The sequence below is a fragment of the Haliotis rufescens genome, unplaced genomic scaffold (genome assembly GCF_023055435.1).
Source record: "Haliotis rufescens isolate VD_foot unplaced genomic scaffold, xgHalRufe1.0.p SCAF_2, whole genome shotgun sequence".
Classification (NCBI taxonomy): Eukaryota; Metazoa; Mollusca; class Gastropoda; order Lepetellida; family Haliotidae; genus Haliotis; species Haliotis rufescens.
The window spans coordinates 34,905,879-34,929,387 of NW_025963890.1; the positions used below are offsets into that span (position 1 = coordinate 34,905,879).

At 41.9% G+C, this 23,509-nt stretch overlaps 1 protein-coding gene across 1 annotated transcript in view; it reads left to right on the forward strand.

The window, feature by feature from the left end:
• Nucleotides 1-23,509, forward strand: part of LOC124113065 (phosphatidylinositol-glycan-specific phospholipase D-like) — a 47,247-nt gene that overhangs the window by 20,853 nt on the left and 2,885 nt on the right. Inside the window, exons 8-24 of the mRNA XM_048399847.1 lie at nucleotides 1,660-1,767; nucleotides 2,953-2,980; nucleotides 3,422-3,561; nucleotides 4,274-4,469; nucleotides 4,665-4,789; nucleotides 9,108-9,220; nucleotides 9,448-9,527; nucleotides 9,740-9,856; nucleotides 12,944-13,021; nucleotides 13,935-14,088; nucleotides 14,482-14,534; nucleotides 14,710-14,807; nucleotides 17,984-18,180; nucleotides 20,309-20,460; nucleotides 20,704-20,791; nucleotides 21,365-21,477; nucleotides 22,818-22,895. Of these exons, the coding sequence (XP_048255804.1) occupies nucleotides 1,660-1,767; nucleotides 2,953-2,980; nucleotides 3,422-3,561; nucleotides 4,274-4,469; nucleotides 4,665-4,789; nucleotides 9,108-9,220; nucleotides 9,448-9,527; nucleotides 9,740-9,856; nucleotides 12,944-13,021; nucleotides 13,935-14,088; nucleotides 14,482-14,534; nucleotides 14,710-14,807; nucleotides 17,984-18,180; nucleotides 20,309-20,460; nucleotides 20,704-20,791; nucleotides 21,365-21,477; nucleotides 22,818-22,895 (1,918 nt within the window). The remainder of the gene's footprint in view (nucleotides 1-1,659; nucleotides 1,768-2,952; nucleotides 2,981-3,421; nucleotides 3,562-4,273; nucleotides 4,470-4,664; nucleotides 4,790-9,107; nucleotides 9,221-9,447; nucleotides 9,528-9,739; nucleotides 9,857-12,943; nucleotides 13,022-13,934; nucleotides 14,089-14,481; nucleotides 14,535-14,709; nucleotides 14,808-17,983; nucleotides 18,181-20,308; nucleotides 20,461-20,703; nucleotides 20,792-21,364; nucleotides 21,478-22,817; nucleotides 22,896-23,509) is intronic.

A 23,509-nucleotide genomic window follows, 5' to 3' on the forward strand; every position in this document is an offset into this window, starting at 1 on the left:
TATGTCCCTGAATGCATATTACCATACACCTATCCATCAATGTAGGTATGTCCCTGAATGCATATTACCATACACCTATCCATCAATATAGGTATGTCCCTGAATGCATATTACCATACAACTATCCATCAATGTGTAGGTATGTCCCTGAATGCATATTACCATACGCCTATCCATCAATGTGTAGGTATGTCCCTGAAAGGATATTACCATACACCTATCCATCAATGTGTAGGTATGTCCCTGAATGCATATTACCATACACCTATCCATCAATGTGTAGGTATGTCCCTGAATGCATATTACCATACGCCTATCCATCAATGTGTAGGTATGTCCCTGAATGCATATTACCATACGCCTATCCATCAATGTGTAGGTATGTCCCTGAATGCATATTACCATACACCTATCCATCAATGTGTAGGTATGTCCCTGAATGCATATTACCATACACCTATCCATCAATGTGTAGGTATGTCCCTGAATTTGTATTACCATACACCTATCCATCAATGTGTAGGTATGTCCCTGAATGCATATTACCATACACCTATCCATCAATGTGTAGGTATGTCCCTGAATGCATATTACCATACACCTATCCATCAATGTAGGTATGTCCCTGAATGCATATTACCATACACCTATCCATCAATGTGTAGGTATGTCCCTGAATGCATATTACCATACTATCCATCAATGTGTAGGTATGTCCCTGAATGCATATTACCATACAACTATCCATCAATGTGTAGGTATGTCCCTGAATGCATATTACCATACTATCCATCAATGTGTAGGTATGTCCCTGAATGCATATTACCATACAACTATCCATCAATGTGTAGGTATGTCCCTGAATGCGTATTACCATACACCTATCCATCAATGTGTAGGTATGTCCCTGAATGCATATTACCATACAACTATCCATCAATGTGTAGGTATGTCCCTGAATGCGTATTACCATACACCTATCCATCAATGTAGGTATGTCCCTGAATGCGTATTACCATACACCTATCCATCAATGTGTAGGTATGTCCCTGAATGCATATTACCATACACCTATCCATCAATGTGTAGGTATGTCCCTGAATGCGTATTACCATACACCTATCCATCAATGTGTAGGTATGTCCCTGAATGCGTATTACCATACACCTATCCATCAATGTGTAGGTATGTCCCTGAATGTGTATTACCATACACCTATCCATCAATGTGTAGGTATGTCCCTGAATGCATATTACCATACACCTATCCATCAATGTAGGTATGTCCCTGAATGCGTATTACCATACACCTATCCATCAATGTGTAGGTATGTCCCTGAATGCATATTACCATACACCTATCCATCAATGTGTAGGTATGTCCCTGAATGCATATTACCATACACCTATCCATCAATGTGTAGGTATGTCCCTGAATGCATATTACCATACACCTATCCATCAATGTGTAGGTATGTCCCTGAATGCATATTACCATACACCTATCCATCAATGTGTAGGTATGTCCCTGAATGCGTATTACCATACACCTATCCATCAATGTAGGTATGTCCCTGAATGCGTATTACCATACACCTATCCATCAATGTGTAGGTATGTCCCTGAATGCATATTACCATACACCTATCCATCAATGTAGGTATGTCCCGATTGATGACCTGTACTACATCTACCGGGACTTGTATGGTCGGGACAGGATGCCCAAGGACATCATGGAGGCTTGTACAGCCACATTGTTCCTGGAAAGGTAGGGACTGTCTTTTATATGCCAGGCCACAGTTTAATAGTTTTCAGTCCATGAATTTGACCATGTCTGTAGTTGAAATTTAGACATATTTGACTGCCCCTTCCATCTTAATGTATTTATAAATATTTAATATACAACAACCATAATCGTACCAAGTAAAAGTAACAAATACCTTTTTATATAATAATGTCTCAAATACACTGTATATAATCTCTTGCCACTGTTGTCTTGTTATAAAGGTGAACTAAGCCATGTGCAAAATCAAAACTTTTACTCTGGTGTGCAGCCTTAACCTTAAGCCTGCTGAATTGTTTTCACACTTCATACCCCTGCCTGCTGGATTAATTTAAGCATAAGGCGCTCTAAAGAGGGTGGGTGATTTCAAACATTTGAGGCTTCATTGAACATGGGATGAATGTCGATCATCATGAATGAATCAATAATTTGTACAAGTACTATATCCCTGACCAAAAAAAGGCGGGGGTATATACATGTAGTTATGCCAAGGAGTTCCATCAGTCTGTACTTCTAGGGACATTTTTTGTGCGACCTATACTTTGAAAAATACTGCAAACTTAGTGAAGACTTTCTATACCAGTAGGAGCCGTGCCGTGTCCATTTTATTTCAATATTTGTACTTTTTACATGTTTTGAAATTTTGTTTACTTCAACATTTGGGCGACCTATTAATTGTAAACTATTTCATGGATTCTGTTCAATCTGGAGGAACAGTTTCTATAGCAATAGGAAAGGTACAGTGCAAAGTTTGATTTCGATTAGTGGATTTTCTGAGAAATTATTGCTTTTTTTGTTGTACGTTGTTGTCAAGGTCGGGGGTATTAGTGAGCCCTGCTCAATTTTTGCCTTGTTCCTGATAGAAATACCCACATTATTATTAGAAATAAAGCCTGACATGTTTAAACATAAAGAGGTTAAGACCAAAGGGAACATAAAGTTTGTGCACTGAGCATCTGATCCATGTCCCACACCACCTCAGGGCATGGTTTATTCAGGTTTCTGTTTGATCAGGGAATACTGATGTATGGCTGTATGGGAAATATCAGTTTATGTTTGTCTGGTCAGTTACTGTAAAGATTTCATCCCCAAATCTGAGAAACAGCCAACTCTTTGTAGTCTGATTCAGTTGTGGTTGATAACATATGCCCAACTTCTCTGAAATTGCAGACTTGGAGAACAACTTGCAATAGGGAAGGTAGGTTTTCACAGCTCTTTGTCATTCAATGTGTTCAACTTGATCTAAGTGGATCCCAACATAGGTGGAAAGGTGTGAAGCTGTCTGTCCCCCTCGTCATGATATCGCTGGGATAACCCTACAACCTGCTTAAATCAATCAATCAATCAATCAATCAATCAATCAATCAATCAATCAATCAAGTCACTTGTACAAGTTTATCATTATTTATTATTCATGTGTGAATAATGGCAATTAAGAGACTGTTATTTCTCAAGATTCATGCATTTCATCAGTGTGTGATGGGTCCAGAATAGCCTGGTTGGATGATTCCTTACATGGGTACATTTCTGGTGTCTCCTTCATGTGGCTGGAATATTGCTGACAGAGGTTTGGACCCTACACACTCACTCACTCCATTTGAGATATATGGATAATCTGTGCCTTTTTCTGTGTTATCAGCTTTACACCACCTTTGCAAAGAAGAGCCCATTTCTTGTAGACCAGTTTTCTGACTACTTTGTGGGTGGCATAGATGACATGTCAGCCTGGACACAGATCATCTGGAAACTTGTGGTGTATATGCTGGAACACGGTCAGAGGTAGGTCATCTGGACACATGTGGTGTATATGCTGGAACACGGTCAGAGGTAGGTCATCTGGAAACATGTGGTGTATATGCTGGAACATGGTCAGAGGTAGGTCATCTGGACACATGTGTATATGCTGGAACACGGTCAGAGGTAGGTCATCTGGACACATGTGGTGTATATGCTGGAACACGGTCAGAGGTAGGTCATCTGGAAACATGTGGTGTATATGCTGGAACACGGTCAGAGGTAGGTCATCTGGAAACTTGTGGTGTATATGCTGGAACACGGTCAGAGGTAGGTCAACTGGATACATGTGGTGTATATGCTGGAACATGGTCAGAGGTAGGTCATCTGGAAACTTGTGGTGTATATGCTGGAACACGGTCAGAGGTAGGTCAACTGGATACATGTGGTGTATATGCTGGAACACGGTCAGAGGTAGGTCATCTGGAAACATGTGGTGTATATGCTGGAACACGGTCAGAGGTAGGTAATCTGGAAACATGTGGTGTATATGCTGGAACACGGTCAGAGGTAGGTAATCTGGACACATGTGGTGTATATGCTGGAACACGGTCAGAGGTAGGTAATCTGGGAATGTGATGTATATGCATGGCTTAGGCAAAATCTGAGGAAGGCTTATTTGAAATGAAATTGTACAATATCCCCTTGTTTACTTGCTGTGTTTGAATGACAAGGAAGATATCCATGTTGGTTTCAGTGACTGTAATGTCACCCACAACCCGCTGTACATCACATGTGGCCAGCCCCCACAGAACCCACAGGTGAACAACAGGAAGTCAGCAAGGGAGTCTGGGATACCCCTGAGACTCACAGACCATGGTCTGTCCCAGGAAGACATCATTGTGGAGAAAGCATATCGAGGGATACGATTCAGAGCAACTGACAAACTCAAGGTCAGTCATTTAGAGACTGTTGTTGTTTTTGGATAACGATGTTGGCAATTACAAGAAGCAAACACAAAGAAACCTTTTTCTCCTTTATTTGCATATGTGTCTTGTGCATCAGTAGTCAGTTAACAATGTTTCTGATAGATTTGATACTACTTGTTTCAGTGTAATAACTGCCTCCTATTTTCAATCTATTGGTAGGAATTCATACGGCAGAAAAGACTTAAGAAGCAAAGCATTGCCAAGTTGCACCAGAGGGAGAGTCTGAATGATAAACAGCCTGATGCCGTTTATACAGTTCCAGAAAAATATGCCAAGTTGGGCTGGTGGGTATACAGTGAATCAGTGACTGGAATGGTTTGTCAGACTTTAAGAATACAGCAGCAGATTTCATACATGGCCTCTGTCAGTTTTAGCTATGAGAGGTATGTGATTAGGTTCATGCTGATCAGGATCCAATATCCTTGACACTAACCTCACAGTGTTTATAACCTCACCATGTTTATAACCTCAAAGTGTTTATAACCTCACAGTGTTTACAACCTCACAGTGTTTATACCCTCAGTGTTTATAACCTCACAGTGTTTATAGCATCACAGTGTTTATAACCTCACAGTGTTTATAACCTCACAGTGTTTATAACCTCACAGTGTTTATACCCTCACAGTGTTTATAGCATCACAGAGTTTATAACCTCACAGTGTTTATAACCTCACAGTGTTTATAGCCTCAGTGTTTATAACCTCACAGTGTTTATAACCTCACAGTGTTTATACCTTCAGTGTTTATAACCTCATAGTGTTTATAACCTCAGTGTTTATAACCTCAGTGTTTATACCCTCGAAGTGGTTATAACCTCACAGTGTTTATACCCTCACAGTGTTTATACCCTCACAGTGCTTATACCCTCAGTGTTTATACCCTCACAGTGTTTATACCCTCACAGTGTTTATACCCTCACAGTGTTTATACCCTCACAGTGTATATAACCTCACAGTGTTTATACCCTCACAGTGTTAATAACCTCACAGTGTTTATAACCTCAGTGTTTATACCCTCAGTGTTTATCCCCTCACAATGTTTATACCCTCACAGTGTATATAATCTCACAGTGTTTATACCCTGACAGTGTTTATACCCTCAGTGTTTATACCCTCACAGTGTATATAACCTCACAGTGTTTATACCCTCAGTGTTTATACCCTCACAGTGTTTATACCCTCACATTGTTTATACCCTCAGTGTTTATACCCTCACAGTGTTTATACCCTCACAGTGTTTATACCCTCACAGTGTATATAACCTCACAGTGTTTATACCCTCAGTGATTATACCCTCACAGTGTTTATACCCTCACAGTGTTTATACCCTCAGTGTTTATACCCTTACAGTGTTTATAACCTCAGTGTTTATACCTTCACAGTGTATATACCCTCAGTGTTTATACCCTCACAGTGTTTATACTATCACAGTGTATATAACCTCACAGTGTTTATACCCTCAGTGTTTATAACCTCACAGTGTTTATACCCTCACAGTGTTTATACCTTCAGTGTTTATAACCTCATAGTGTTTATAACCTCAGTGTTTATAACCTCACAGTGTTTATACCCTCGAAGTGGTTATAACCTCATAGTGTTTATAACCTCAGTGTTTATAACCTCACAGTGTTTATACCCTCGAAGTGGTTATAACCTCACAGTGTTTATAATCTCACAGTGTTTATAATCTCACAGTGTTTATAACCTCACAGTGTTTATAATCTCACAGTGTTTATAATCTCACAGTGTTATACCCTCACAGTGTTTATACCCTCACAGTGCTAATAGCCTCACAGTGTTTATACCCTCACAGTGTTTATACCCTCACAGTGTTTATAATCTCACAATGTTTATACCCTCACAGTGTTTATACCCTCACAGTGTTTATAATCTCACAGTGTTTATACCCTCACAGTGTTTATAATCTCACAGTGTTTATACCCTCACAGTGTTTATAACCTCACAGTGTTTATACCCTCAGTGTTTATACCCTCAGTGTTTATACCCTCACAGTGTTTATACCCTCAGTGTTTATACCCTCAGTGTTTATAACCTCACAGTGTTTATACCCTCACAGTGTTTATAACCTCACAGTGTTTATAACCTCACAGTGTTTATACCCTCAGTGTTTATACCCTCAGTGTTTATACCCTCACAGTGTTTATACCCTCAGTGTTTATACCCTCATTGTTTATACCCTCACAGTGTATATAAACTCACAGTGTTTATACCCTCACAGTGTTTATACCATCACAGTGTATATAACCTCACAGTGTTTATAACCTCCCAGTGTTTATACCCTCACAGTGTATATAACCTCACAGTGTTTATAACCTCCCAGTGTTTATACCCTCCCAGTGTATATAACCTCACAGTGTTTATACCCTCACAGTGTATATAACCTCACAGTGTTTATAACCTCACAGTGTTTATACCCTCACAGTGTATATAATCTCACAGTGTTTATACCCCATAGTGTTTATACCCTCACAGTGTTTATACCCTCACAGTGTTTATAATCTCACAGTGTTTATAATCTCACAGTGTTTATACCCTCACAGTGTTTATACCCTCACAGTGTATATAACCTCACAGTGTTTATAACCTCACAATGTTTATACCCTCACAGTGTATATAACCTCACAGTGTTTATACCCTCACAGTGTATATAACCTCACAGTGTTTATAACCTCCCAGTGTTTATACCCTCACAGTGTTTATAATCTCACAGTGTTTATAACCTCACAGTGTTTATATTCTCACAGTGTTTATAATCTCACAGTGTTTATACCCTCACAGTGTTTATAACCTCACAGTGTTTATAATCTCACAGTGTTTATAATCTCACAGTGTTTATACCCTCACAGTGTTTATACCCTCACAGTGCTAATAGCCTCACAGTGTTTATACCCTCACAGTGTTTATACCCTCACAGTGTTTATAATCTCACAGTGTTTATACCCTCACAGTGTTTATAATCTCACAGTGTTTATACCCCATAGTGTTTATACCCTCACAGTGTTTATACCCTCACAGTGTTTATAATCTCACAGTGTTTATAATCTCACAGTGTTTATACCCTCACAGTGTTTATACCCTCACAGTGCTAATAGCCTCACAGTGTTTATACCCTCACAGTGTTTATACCCTCACAGTGTTTATAATCTCACAGTGTTTATACCCTCACAGTGTTTATAATCTCACAGTGTTTATACCCCATAGTGTTTATACCCTCACAGTGTTAATAGCCTCACAGTGTTTATAATCTCACAGTGTTTATACCCCCACAGTGTTTATAATCTCACAGTGTTTATAATCTCACAGTGTTTATAATCTCACAGTGTTTATACCCTCACAGTGTTTATAATCTCACAGTGTTTATAATCTCACAGTGTTATACCCTCACAGTGTTTATACCCTCACAGTGCTAATAGCCTCACAGTGTTTATACCCTCACAGTGTTTATACCCTCACAGTGTTTATAATCTCACAATGTTTATACCCTCACCGTGTATACAACCTCACAGTGTTTATACCCTCACAGTGTATATAACCTCACAGTGTTTATAACCTCCCAGTGTTTATACCCTCACAGTGTTTATAATCTCACAGTGTTTATAACCTCACAGTGTTTATATTCTCACAGTGTTTATAATCTCACAGTGTTTATACCCTCACAGTGTTTATAACCTCACAGTGTTTATAATCTCACAGTGTTTATAATCTCACAGTGTTTATACCCTCACAGTGTTTATACCCTCACAGTGCTAATAGCCTCACAGTGTTTATACCCTCACAGTGTTTATACCCTCACAGTGTTTATAATCTCACAGTGTTTATACCCTCACAGTGTTTATAATCTCACAGTGTTTATACCCCATAGTGTTTATACCCTCACAGTGTTTATACCCTCACAGTGTTTATAATCTCACAGTGTTTATAATCTCACAGTGTTTATACCCTCACAGTGTTTATACCCTCACAGTGCTAATAGCCTCACAGTGTTTATACCCTCACAGTGTTTATACCCTCACAGTGTTTATAATCTCACAGTGTTTATACCCTCACAGTGTTTATAATCTCACAGTGTTTATACCCCATAGTGTTTATACCCTCACAGTGTTAATAGCCTCACAGTGTTTATAATCTCACAGTGTTTATACCCCCACAGTGTTTATAATCTCACAGTGTTTATAATCTCACAGTGTTTATAATCTCACAGTGTTTATACCCTCACAGTGTTTATAATCTCACAGTGTTATACCCTCACAGTGTTTATACCCTCACAGTGCTAATAGCCTCACAGTGTTTATACCCTCACAGTGTTTATACCCTCAGTGTTTATAATCTCACAATGTTTATACCCTCACAGTGTTTATACCCTCACAGTGTTTATAATCTCACAGTGTTTATACCCTCACAGTGTTTATAATCTCACAGTGTTTATACCCTCACAGTGTTTATACCCTCACAGTGTTTATACCCTCAGTGTTTATAATCTCACAGTGTTTATACCCTCACAGTGTTTATACCCTCACAGTGTTTATACCCTCACAGTGTTTATACCCTCACAGTGTTTATAATCTCACAGTGTTTTGTGCAGGTCACTGGCTGTTGGCGACCTGAATGACGATGGTCAAGATGACCTGGCTGTTGGTGCCCCAGGGCACGGCAGTGAGTTCTCCCCACAAGACGGCAAAGTCTTCATCATCTATGGTAGGTGGGGAAACTGGTAGCTCATTGTTATTAAGCCTTGACATGGTAGTTGAGCCTAGCAGTTTGGTAAAAGTCAAAATTCCTTGGAAAAAATACACAAAGGCAGAATGGAGAATGAGCATTTACTGACTAAGTAAGATTTCTGCTAGATTGACTCAGTAACACTGACTATAGCACACCCCTTGAGACCGTCTAGGATATGTTATATCTTATGTTATGTTCTACAGGAACAGACCATGGTCTGCCGCTTAAAACAATGGAAAATCTGAATGTTCAAGCAAACCAAGTTCTGAACGGCCCATTTAAGGTAAGTATCAAAACCGGATACTTACCTCTGTTTCCATCAGTGAAGTCTTGTGGAGCCTGTTGAATTGTTTGCTTCTTGAAATTAACCATAATGAGGTAAACAGCAGAAACATATGTTTGACTCAACATGATTTCAAAACAAATGAAACAACATGCTTTGCAATAATATCCGGCTCCATGTACTTATATTGTGGTGTCATGCATATCTCCCAGGCCCAGGCCAGGTTCGGCTCGTCTCTTGCGATCGTTGATATCAACATGGATGGCATCAATGACCTAGCTGTCGGCGCCCCCAACATGGCATCAGAGTCCACCCCCCTCAAGTACCAGGTAACATAAGCCGTTCCAGGACTAGTGTCTGTAGGTAGGATATGACACGGCATTGTAGGGTATGCCTGATAATGAGAAACTATCGCACGTGGGATATCAGAAAAAATATGATTCAGCTTCACCCTTTTTGACTGGTTCATGCCTGTTGTGTGATTGTTCACAAGTTAACTCCTTCGATGCCACATCATTTCACTGCCTGTTGTGTGATTGCTCAGAAGTTAACTCCTTCCATGTCGCATCCTTTCACTGCCTGTTGTGTGATTGTTCACAAGTTGACTCGATGTCACATCATTTCACTGCATGTTGTGTGATTGTTCACAAGTTGACTCCTTCCATGTCACATCATTTCACTGCCTGTTGTGTGATTGTTCACAAGTTAACTCCTTCGATGTCACATCCTTTCACTGCATGTTGTGTGATTGTTCACAAGTTGACTCCTTCGATGTCACATCATTTCACTGCCTGTTGTGTGATTGTTCACAAGTTAACTCCTTCCATGTCACATCCTTTCACTGCCTGTTGTGTGATTGTTCACAAGTTAACTCCTTCGATGTCACCTCATTTCACTGCCCTTATCACAGAATACTGATAATGATGTCGAGTTTTTCGTTTCTCACCTTACATCTCTCACTTCTACTTTCCTTGTTGGCAGTTTTCTATTAGTCATTCTCCGATGAGAAGGAATGATAGGTTGCAAGTGTTGTTACACCAGCATTGACAGTGGCAATGAGCTCCAATGTGTTCAGATGTTAATGTGTCACAATATTATTATGAGCAGGAGACACAGTTTTCACATTAATTATAACTCTGACCTAAAAGGGAGGGGGTATATAGTTATACCAAGGAATTCTGTACGTCCTTCTTTCCATCCCTCCTTCCATCCATCCATCCTTCCAAGGACAATCTTTTGTACGGCCTACCACTTTTATTCTTTTCAAACTTACTGAAAACTTTTTATACCTCAAAAGAATTCTGATAAAAAAACACACTATTTTTCAATTTTTTTACCTTTTTGTGCGACCTATAACAAGAAAACTACTGCATGGTTTTTTATCAAATTTAGGGAAAAAGAAGTCGGGGTTAATTTCATGATTCACAGTATCAGCTGCCTGAGTGGAAGTGTCCATTATCTGATGCAGACTGTTGTGTACGTGTACTTATGTCTGTTTCATGCTGTGGTGTACGTGTACTTATGTCTGTTTCAGGGTATGGTGTATGTGTACTTATGTCTGTTTCAGGGTATGGTGTACGTGTACTAATGTCTGTTTCAGGGTATGGTGTATGTGTACTTATGTCTGTTTCAGGGTATGGTGTACGTGTACTAATGTCTGTTTCAGGGTATGGTGTACGTGTACTTATGTCTGTTTCAGGCTGTGGTGTAAGTGTACTTATGTCTGTTTCAGGCTGTGGTGTACGTGTACTTATGTCTGTTTCAGGCTGTGGTGTACGTGTACTAATGTCTGTTTCAGGCTGTGGTGTACGTGTACTTATGTCTGTTTCAGGCTGTTGTGTACGTGTACTTATGTCTGTTTCAGGCTGTGGTGTAAGTGTACTAATGTCTGTTTCAGGCTGTGGTGTACGTGTACTTATGCCTGTTTCAGGCTGTGGTGTACGTGTACTAAGGTCTGTTTTAGGCTGTGGTGTATGTGTACTTATGTCTGTTTCAGGCTGTGGTGTAAGTGTACTAATGTCCATTTCAGGCTGTGGTGTACGTGTACTAATGTCTGTTTCAGGCTGTGGTGTAAGTGTACTAATGTCTGTTTCAGGCTGTGGTGTACGTGTACTTATGTCTGTTTCAGGCTGTGGTGTAAGTGTACTAATGTCTATTTCAGGCTGTGGTGTACGTGTACTAATGTCTGTTTCAGGCTGTGGTGTATGTGGACTAAGGTCTGTTTTAGGCTGTGGTGTATGTGTACTTATGTCTGTTTCAGGCTGTGGTGTAAGTGTACTAATGTCTATTTCAGGCTGTGGTGTACGTGTACTTATGTCTGTTTCAGGCTGTGGTGTATGTGTACTTATGTCTGTTTCAGGCTGTGGTGTAAGTGTACTAATGTCTGTTTCAGGGTATGGTGTATGTGTACTTATGTCTGTTTCAGGCTGTGGTGTAAGTGTACTAATGTCTGTTTCAGGCTGTGGTGTACGTGTACTTATGTCTGTTTCAGGCTGTGGTGTATGTGTACTTATGTCTGTTTCAGGCTTTGGTGTAAGTGTACTAATGTCTGTTTCAGGCTGTGGTGTACGTGTACTAATGTCTGTTTCAGGCTGTGGTGTACGTGTACTAATGTCTGTTTCAGGCTGTGGTGTAAGTGTACTAATGTCTGTTTCAGGCTGTGGTGTACGTGTACTTATGTCTGTTTCAGGCTGTGGTGTACGTGTACTAATGTCTGTTTCAGGCTGTGGTGTAAGTGTACTTATGTCTGTTTCAGGCTGTGGTGTACATGTACTAATGTCTGTTTCAGGCTGTGGTGTACGTGTACTTATGTCTGTTTCAGGCTGTGGTGTAAGTGTACTTATGTCTGTTTCAGGCTGTTGTGTACGTGTACTAAGGTCTGTTTCAGGCTGTGGTGTACGTGTACTAAGGTCTGTTTCAGGCTGTGGTGTACGTGTACTTATGTCTGTTTCAGGCTGTGGTGTAAGTGTACTAATGTCTGTTTTCAGGCTGTGGTGTACGTGTACTAATGTCTGTTTCAGGCTGTGGTGTACGTGTACTAATGTCTATTTCAGGCTGTGGTGTAAGTGTACTAATGTCTGTTTCAGGCTGTGGTGTACGTGTACTTATGTCTGTTTCAGGCTGTGGTGTACGTGTACTAATGTCTGTTTCAGGCTGTGGTGTACGTGTACTTATGTCTGTTTCAGGCTGTGGTGTACGTGTACTAATGTCTGTTTCAGGCTGTGGTGTACGTGTACTTATGTCTGTTTCAGGCTGTGGTGTACGTGTACTTATGTCTGTTTCAGGCTGTGGTGTACGTGTACTAAGGTCTGTTTCAGGCTGTGGTGTACGTGTACTAAGGTCTGTTTCAGGCTGTTGTGTACGTGTACTTATGTCTGTTTCAGGCTGTGGTGTAAGTGAACTTGTGTCTGTTTCAGGGTATGGTGTATGTGTACTATGGAAGCAGGTACGACATGTTCAGATTCTCACAAGTCAACATGACTATCAGCTGCAAGGTAATCACATTGGTGACAATACCCAACATTTTCAGAAAAAATCATATAATCATATAATCAAGATAGTGATATGTGCATATTTTTTAAAAATATTATATGATTTGTAGCCAAACAGAAATATGTATCAGTGTTGATTGACAAGTTCTGAGCCTCACATAGATGGAATGGCATAATAGTGAATTCTCTGTTGTGGACATAACTTGCCATAGAGGTATACCCTCAAGCACTCGAGTCGCTGAGCAGATTGTCTTGCTGTGACATAACTTGCCATAGAGGATATCCACAAGCACTCGAGTCACTGAGCAGATTGTCTTGCTGTGACATAACTTGCCATAGAGGTATATCCACAAGCACTTGAGTCGCTGAGCAGATTGTCTTGCTGTGACATAACTTGCCATAGAGGTATATCCACAAGCACTCGAGTCACTGAGCAGATTGTCTTGCTGTGACATAACTTGCCATAGAGGTATATCCACAAGCACTTGAGTCGCTGAGCAGATTGTCTTGCTGTGACACGGCAGTAAAATAAACAGGAGTCTGTGACCTTTGGAAAATGGACTAACTTGAGTAACGTGTAGTGATCAATTACTTGCAGAAAAAGGAATTTGAGCTGAATAGTCTTTTTCTGAACAGTACTTAAATATAGAATATTTGGCACAGAGGCAACTGGGGGCAGGCAGGTCAGTATTGTAACAAGTATTACACAGAGTGAAACATTATGTTGAGTTAAAGTTATAAGTTTGTGACAAATGGAGTGCTGTAATTAATTTGATCACAGTGTCACAACTGTGAATTGAACCCCTCTTGTATGATATTCCCAGTGACTGGAGATGATGAGATTCTACTGAAAATGGAAAATTCCACATGGTGAAAGAGTTGTGATACTGGAAGGCACAGTTTCTATATTCTACAGGATACATTCTGCAACAATGGATGGTCCCTGTCTGCTGGCGACCTCAGTGGAGACGGACATCCTGATCTCATTCTTGGCTCCCCGTTTGCTCCAGCCGGTGGCCAACAGCGAGGCTTTATAGGAACTGTGTATGCCAGCAAAAAGTACACAGAGGGTAACACTGAATATCTTTGAACATTTCAAGTATTTCTGTTTCAGTTTTTTTTATCTAATAGAAGCGGATACTGATTCCTCAGCATGGGCATTAGGCGATATTTTGATTTGTTTAGGTTTTACTCAATCGACTGTACAAAAAGCCTTAATCAGAAAATAAATCATACATAGTTAATATCTATGTGATGGATTTGAAAAATACCTCCACAAAAGTCTTAACACCCAGTAACTGTTGTTTTTCTGCGGCCACTGCAAACATCCTAAAAACTTAAAAAAGCTGTCTGTTGACAATCTAACTGGTGAGGAGCATCCACACTGAGTTGCTGCTATGTTGAATGATGAACTGTGTTCTGTGATATCCTGGTCATCTGCATGCATCCTCATCCATCTGTAGATGTGACCGCCCTGACCGTAGACACCCTGGACTGGACGAACAGTGGACAGCAGGTGAGGGGCATGCTGCAGACATCTCTGTCTGTTGTATCTGTTACAGCAGTAGGTAGGCTGAAAGCATTGTTCACTCTACATGTTTGTATTCTCATGGTAGGCCTTCATGTGCTGTCCATTCTTTGTGTTCTCTCACCCTGTGGTGATTCAGGTCACATGTCACATGTCATTGCAGGACTATGGCTGGCTGGGACAAGACCTAGCACTCAGGCAACACCCCAGCGGTCAGCAGCTGCTGATGGTCAGTCAGCCCACCTTCAGGAACTGTAGGCTGTGAGTACTGACGTCTTGCTGACTCTCCATCCCGTCACCTGTAATATGCACATGTTAGTCTGCAAGGACCATCTACTGGGGAGTTGCATGTTTGTCTGCAAGAACCACTTACTAGGCAGTCACATGTTTCTCTGCGGGAACCATGTATTGGGGAGTCACATGTTAGTCTGCAGGAACTACCTATTTGGGGAGTCACATGTTAGCCTGCAGGAACCACCAACTGGGGAGTCACATGTTAGTCTGCAGGAACCACCTACTAGGCAGTCACATGTTAGTCTGCAGGAACCACCTAATAGGGGGACAAATGTTAGACTGCAGGAACCACCTACTAGGGTAGTCACATGTTAGTCTGCAGAAACCATGTATTGGGGGGTCACATGTTAGTCTGCAGAAACCACCTAATGGGGAGACAAATGTTAGTCTTCAGGAACCACCAACTGGGGAGTCACATGTTAGTCTGCAGAAACCATGTATTGGGGAGTCACATGTTAGTCTGCAGGAACCACCAACTAGGGGGTCACATGTTAGTCTGCAGGAACCATGTATTGGGGAGTCACATGTTAGACTGCAGAACCACCAACTGGGGAGTCACATGTTAGTCTGCAGAAACCACCAACTGGGGGGTCACATGTTAGTCTGCAGAAACCACCTATTTGGGGAGTCACATGTTAGCCTGCAGGAACCACCAACTGGGGAGTCACATGTTAGTCTGCAGGAACCACCTACTAGGCAGTCACATGTTAGTCTGCAGAAACCACCAACTGGGAAGTCACATGTTAGTCTGCAGAAACCACCAACTGGGGAGTCACATGTTAGTCTGCAGGAACCAACTAATAGGGGGACAAATGTTAGACTGCAGGAACCACCTACTAGGGTAGTCACATGTTAGTCTGCAGAAACCATGTATTGGGGAGTCACATGTTAGTCTGCAGGAACCACCTAATGGGGAGACAAATGTTAGACTGCAGGAACCACCTACTAGGGTAGTCACATGTTAGTCTGCAGAAACCACCAACTGGAGAGTCACATGTTCGTCTGCAGGAACCACCAACTAGGGGGTCACATGTTAGTCTGCAGGAACCATGTATTGGGGAGTCACATGTTAGACTGCAGAACCACCAACTGGGGAGTCACATGTTAGTCTGCAGGAACCACCTACTAGGGTAGTCACATGTTAGTCTGCAGAAACCATGTATTGGGGAGTCACATGTTAGTCTGCAGAAACCACCTAATGGGGAGACAAATGTTAGACTGCAGGAACCACCAACTAGGGGGTCACATGTTAGTCTTCAGGAACCATGTATTGGGGAGTCACATGTTAGTCTGTAGGAACCACCTAATGGGGAGACAAATGTTAGACTGCAGGAACCACCTACTAGGGTAGTCACATGTTAGTCTGCAGAAACCATCAACTGGAGAGTCACATGTTAGTCTGCAGGAACCACCAACTAGGGGGTCACATGTTAGTCTGCAGGAACCATGTATTGGGGAGTCACATGTTAGACTGCAGAACCACCAACTGGGGAGTCACATGTTAGTCTGCAGAAACCACCAACTGGGGAGTCACATGTTAGTCTGCAGAAACCACCAACTGGGGAGTCACATGTTAGTCTGCAGAAACCACCTAATGGTGAAACAAATGTTAGACTGCAGGAACCACCTACTAGGGGGTCACATGTTAGTCTGCAGAAACCACCTAATGGGGAGACAAATGTTAGACTGCAGGAACCACCAACTAGGGGGTCACATGTTAGTCTTCAGGAACCATGTATTGGGGAGTCACATGTTAGTCTGCAGGAACCACCTAATGGGGAGACAAATGTTAGACTGCAGGAACCACCTACTAGGGTAGTCACATGTTAGTCTGCAGAAACCATGTATTGGGGGGTCACATGTTAGTCTGCAGAAACCACCTAATGGGGAGACAAATGTTAGTCTTCAGGAACCACCAACTGGGGAGTCACATGTTAGTCTGCAGAAACCATGTATTGGGGAGTCACATGTTAGTCTGCAGGAACCACCAACTAGGGGGTCACATGTTAGTCTGCAGGAACCATGTATTGGGGAGTCACATGTTAGACTGCAGAACCACCAACTGGGGAGTCACATGTTAGTCTGCAGAAACCACCACCTGGGGAGTCACATGTTAGTCTGCAGAAACCACCAACTGGGGAGTCACATGTTAGTCTGCAGAAACCACCAACTGGGGAGTCACATGTTATTCTGCAGAAACCACCTAATGGGGAAACAAATGTTAGACTGCAGGAACCACCTACTAGGGGGTCACATGTTAGTCTGCAGAAACCATGTATTGGGGAGTCACATGTTAGACTGCAGAACCACCAACTGGGGGGTCACATGTTAGTCTGCAGAAACCACCACCTGGGGAGTCACATGTTAGTCTGCAGAAACCACCACCTGGGGAGTCACATGTTAGTCTGCAGAAACCACCAACTGGGGAGTCACATGTTATTCTGCAGAAACCACCTAATGGGGAAACAAATGTTAGACTGCAGGAACCATCTACTAGGGGGTCACATGTTAGTCTTAAGGAACCATGTATTGGGTAGTCACATGTTAGACTGCAGGAACCATCAACTGGGGAGTCACATGTTAGTCTGCAGGAACCACCAACTAGGGGGTCACATGTTAGTCTTCAGGAACCATGTTTTGGGGAGTCACATGTTAGTCTGCAGGAACCACCAATTGGGGAGTCACATGTTAGTCTGCAGGGACCACCTACTAGGGGGTCACATGTTAGTCTGCAGGAACCATGTATTGGAGAGTCACATGTTAGTCTGCAGGAACCATGTATTGGGGAGTCACATGTTAGTCTGCAGGAACTACCTACTGGGGAGTCACATGTTAGTCTTCAGGACACTAGGGAGACACAGGTCTTGAAGTATCTGGTGTGGAGACACATGTAAGTCTTGAAGCAAATATTGGGGAAAACCACACCACACACATTTATGCCATTATATATCATATCATGTCAGAATTATCAAAATGTGTTCCTCCTTAGAAGTGACAAGGCAAGCTTTAGACAAGCATCCCATATCTTCCTCATCATACCATGGTATTCATATATGAAACTGTATCAACATAATTATGTCCTTCCATGTTGTCCTAATCTGAAGATTTGATGGGAGTACTATACAACTGACTCTGTCTTACAGATACAATTGTTCCTATGATGACAACGACACCCAGAGTGTGGGACAGTTCCACATGTTCTACGCCCCAGTGACAGGGGTCACTTTATCAACAACAAAATCAGGCAGTAGGCAGTTCCAGCAGTTTGGCTCCAGCTTCGATATAGGCCAGCCCCTACCAGGGGGAGACACAATACTGGCCGTGTCAGCAGTGGGGGAAGGTGAGCTACATTGTCTGTGAGTGTGGTTATCACAGCGTTGTCATGGCAATAGTTAATAATTCTTATACTCTACCTCTTGTACATCATTGCCATAATCCTGTATTTTGGGTGAAATCACACTTGAACTAACCTCTTCAGATTTTCAACAGAGGTCTTTCGGCACTGTCAACTATACACGACTAGTCTTACCCATAATAGCACGAAACTGCTTACAGCTGTTTGCGATGTGCAAGGTGGGAAAAAACTCAGTCCTTTCCTGTATGTAGTTAGGACAGTGTTAATTTGCCCAGATAGCTAGTGAATCTTTTAGAGGGACAAATCATTTTATACTAGCTACACTATTGGCCAGTAAATTGTTTTATTTTAAACATTCCCTTGTCATATATTTTAAAGTGAGGATCAGGTGGTCCATGTTTCTCATAATGTCTGGTCCAGACATGATTTTTTACTGCTGTTTGTCGTTGACAACAAACCTTCGAGGACATAATACCAGTGTCTTGCTGCATTGTTGACAACAAATCTTGGAGGACATACAACCAGTGTCTTGCTGCATTGTTGACAACACACCTTGGAGGACCTACAACCAGTGTCTTGCTGCATTGTTGACAGCAAACCTTGGAAGACCTACAACCAGTGTCTTGCTGCATTGTTGACAACAAATCTTGGAGAACCTACAACCAGTGTCTTGCTGCATTGTTGACAACAAATCTTGGAGAACCTACAACCAGTGTCTTGCTGCATTGTTGACAACAAACCTTGGAGAACCTACAACCAGTGTCTTGCTGCATTGTTGACAACAAATCTTGGAGAACCTACAACCAGTGTCTTGCTGCATTGTTGACAACAAACCTTGGAAGACCTACAACCAGTGTCTTGCTGCATTGTTGACAACAAACCTTGGAGGACCTACAACCAGTGTCTTGCTGCATTGTTGACAACAAACCTTGGAGGACCTACAACCAGTGTCTTGCTGCATTGTTGACAGCAAATCGTGGAGGACCTACAACCAGTGTCTTGCTGCATTGTTGACAACACACCTTGGAGGACATACAACCAGTGTCTTGCTGCATTGTTGACAACAAACCTTGGAGAACCTACAACCAGTGTCTTGTTGCATTGTTGACAACAAATCTTGGAGAACCTACAACCAGTGTGTGCTGCATTGTTGACAACAAACCTTGGAAGACCTACAACCAGTGTCTTGCTGCATTGTTGACAACAAACCTTGGAAGACCTACAACCAGTGTCTTGCTGCATTGTTGACAACAAACCTTGGAAGACCTACAACCAGTGTCTTGCTGCATTGTTGACAACAAACCTTGGAAGACCTACAACCAGTGTCTTGCTGCATTGTTGACAGCAAATCTTGGAGAACCTACAACCAGTATCTTGCTGCATTGTTGACAACAAACCTTGGAAGACCTACAACCAGTGTCTTGCTGCATTGTTGACAGCAAATCTTGGAGGACCTACAACCAGTGTCTTGCTGCATTGTTGACAACAAACCTTGGAAGACCTACAACCAGTGTCTTGCTGCATTGTTGACAGCAAATCTTGGAGAACCTACAACCAGTGTCTTGCTGCATTGTTGACAACAAACCTTGGAAGACCTACAACCAGTGTCTTGCTGCATTGTTGACAACAAACCTTGGAAGACCTACAACCAGTGTCTTGCTGCATTGTTGACAGCAAATCTTGGAGGACCTACAACCAGTGTCTTGCTGCATTGTTGACAGCAAATCTTGGAGGACCTACAACCAGTGTCTTGCTGCATTGTTGACAACAAACCTTGGAAGACCTACAACCAGTGTCTTGCTGCATTGTTGACAGCAAATCTTGGAGGACCTACAACCAGTGTCTTGCTGCATTGTTGACAACAAACCTTGGAAGACCTACAACCAGTGTCTTGCCATGTCGTTGTGGTACCTGGGCAGCCGGATCAGTGCTCTCTGCATCACCCTTTGGTATGACAGTTCCAGGTTAAAGTGCAAGCACATATGCCATTATGTTGGCCCTGAAATGATGCGGATGCAGTTTTAAAATATTTTCACTAATTACAATGACTCTGATATTAATGAGACCACTGCCTGGACTGTATGACTGACCTGCTACTACTGTTACCCCACAGATGTGGAGGGCAAGGTGATGCTACTGGATGCCAAGTTCACACAGGCTGGGGTGGTACATCTCCTCAACATCACCAACATCACCTCACTGTCTCAACAGGTGGCGCTGTATGCAGGGGACAGACGGTATAGTAGGTTCGGGGCAAAGGTCAAGGTGAGTTGGTCTTAGAAACCAATAAACGGCCACGCAATTAAGTAATAATCTGTGCCAGTCACTTCAAGGAAACATGTCTTCATATCTGATACAGATGTTTGGAAATTATAATATATTAACATTTGCTTATTCAAGCAATAAAACAATAATAATAATAATAATAACCTAAAGTGATGCACATCTTGCCCTGAAGCAGTAAAAACTGTAGAAAATACTCCCTACCCTTATTTTCACCTCTGTTAGTTTGCTGATCTGAACACGGACGGCTACGACGACCTTATTGTCACCGCCCCACTCCGTACAGATGATGTGACAGAAGAGTTATATGGAGGTGGGTAAGGATGTCCAGATGGGCTGCATGTTCACATTTCAGTACCGACAAGATGAAATTGCCCTAGAATTTGATTGATAATGTTACAACTATGAAGATATTTGTGAGAGCTACAAAACTCACAGCTGTACCAGCAGAAAAAAACAGATGTTGGAGCTCACAGAAGCTGCCTCATTGGTTGATTAGCTTACAGTGTTACCCGCATTCACGGACTAAACACTAGGGCTGGGACAAGTCCAGGAACTTCGGTACAAAATGTCCGATTGGGAATTGTTTAACAGCAGCCCTGGCAAAAAGTATTTTGATACACATTTAATACGATCTTGTCATGCACACACAGAAGTTGACCGAATGTTTATAATCTTTACTGGAACATATAAAAGTCAGAAGAAATGTGTGCATAGTCAGAAAAAATGTGATCATTAGTGACTTGTAGTGTAACCATGGAGTTATAATGAACTTTTGTCATGAAACAGTATATCCTGTGGGTACCCAGGTCCTACTCAGTACCCACCCAACCGGAGTACCCGAGTTATTCGTCCCAGCCCTACCAGACTTCATGTTGTATTACAGCTGAGGCGGGTCGGGTGTTCATATACAGTGGTGGCAAGGGCTTCCCTGTGGGAGACAGGGCCTTGTATGACTGCCAGACTCTCTCCTTCATAGAGCCTTGTCCAGGACAAAAGGTGGGTAACTCAAATATAGATATTAGAAATTCTCCACATCAGGGATCTGCTTGTGTGTAAATATTGTCACAATCGTGAGTGGGAGAGATATCTTCATAGCTTTTATCACCATGTCACTTACAAGTAGTGTGCCAGAAGGCAGGCACAGATGGTGTAGACTGACATCTTGTCTCTGAAATGAAAATAGTTTTTACAAAAAAACAGTTGTTAAATTATCTTAACAAAATAGGAACCCAGAAGAAGCTGAGGTAATCTAGACATGCCAACTATTATAGACTTGCATGGGCTACATGGGCTATATTTGTTTCAGGGTCTGTATGACAGACTAGCCAACTCACTCCGACCATTGAGAGTCAGTTTGTTGAGTTGATGGTTATTCTTTGTGTGGTAATGTCACATCGCAAGGTGTAGAAAGTAACAAAAACAAGTTGGAAACACCCTTGTCAGATATGTGGCCAGATAAGTAGATACTATTTGCTCTGTTCCTGGATTTGTCAAGGGAGTCGACTGCATGTTTCTGAAGCTCTGATTTAGGTCAGCCTGTATGAGCAACTCTCACAGTGTGCCTTGGAATTAAGCTTCAAACAGGCATCATTCTGTCAAAACATGCTTGTTGCTTGGATATTTAGAAGTCTAAAAAAGTTATTTCGTGGCTAACGGAATATTAATGGTAACAAGCAGTGTTGACACGAAACCATCTTCCCAAGGCAAGGGCATTTATTGACGATAAAAGTTCAGTTTCCACCCTTGCCGAACTTGGCTGGAATTTCCAGGTTCGATCGTAGCGCCACCAGTGGCTATTACAAGTTATGTCCCTTCTATGTTCCTCCTATTGACCAACCAGATTCCATCTCTCATATCACTTGCGCCCAGTCAAGATGATCTGTTCAATAGTCAAGATCTGTATTGTAATAAAATGGGTCTTACCCCAAAAAGTGCATCAAATCACGTGAGCACCTTGATTAAAAACATGAAAGAAATCCATGTTGTTTACAAACCAGATGTCTAGTTCGTTATGCGATTTTGATTGGACTATGCATAGACTCGTTAGTCCAGCCAAAATGTAACTCCTTAACTGCAGCCTAGTTCGGCAAGGGTGGAAACTGGACTTTTACAGTCAGTTAACTCCCTTTACTCGGGAAGATGACACGAAAGAGTCTGAAATATAAACACAGTATGTCTAGATAGCAGCATAAAACATGGGGGACATCAAAATATTGATGTCAAAAGAATCTATGAGGTGAACAAATGTGAAGTAGATTTTAGTGAACAAACATGAAATAAGGATTACAGAAAATGTTATTGTGTTCCTTTGGTAGTATTTCCAGTTGTAATTTCAGGCATCTTACGAGCTGAACCTTGGGGAAGACGGAGCTCAGTTTGGGACGAATATCGCTGTTGTCAGGTCTAAACATACAGTATGTTTGCTTAATCATGTATAATATTGATATTACAGTGAGGATTGACATTTTTGTGGGGATTTCGGGGTAGAAATTGTCCCCACTAGCTGATGCTGTTGTTTAATGAGATTGTTCCAGTGTGGAACCTGGATGGTTGTGTGTCATGGGAACCAGATGCCAAAGAACTTTCAATAGAATATCCCTGGGCCGGAGCTACTTTCCACAGAATATAGGGGGGCACGGATGGCCTAGACGTCTTAGGTGCCACAATTCTCTGTGCTGAGTTGCACTCCTTGGGCATGCCAGATATCTTTGATTGTGGGTTCAAATCCTGATTCGCCCCGGTAATGTTTCTAGGTTTGTCAGCACCATACCCGTGGTTGTGGGTTTCACCAAAGTGGTAAACGTACCCCCACATCAAGCTGACACGCCATGATATAAGTGGAATAATAATAAAGGTGGCATTAAACCCAACTCACTCACTCACTCCACAGAACATACCCACAACAGAGGGATATTCTGGAGAAGGTCCCTGTTGAGAGGTTATCCTACTATATGTAAACAATTACACCACTAGAGGTGTATGATATGTACAGGCAAGCAGTATATAGCTGGAATATTGCTGACATGGC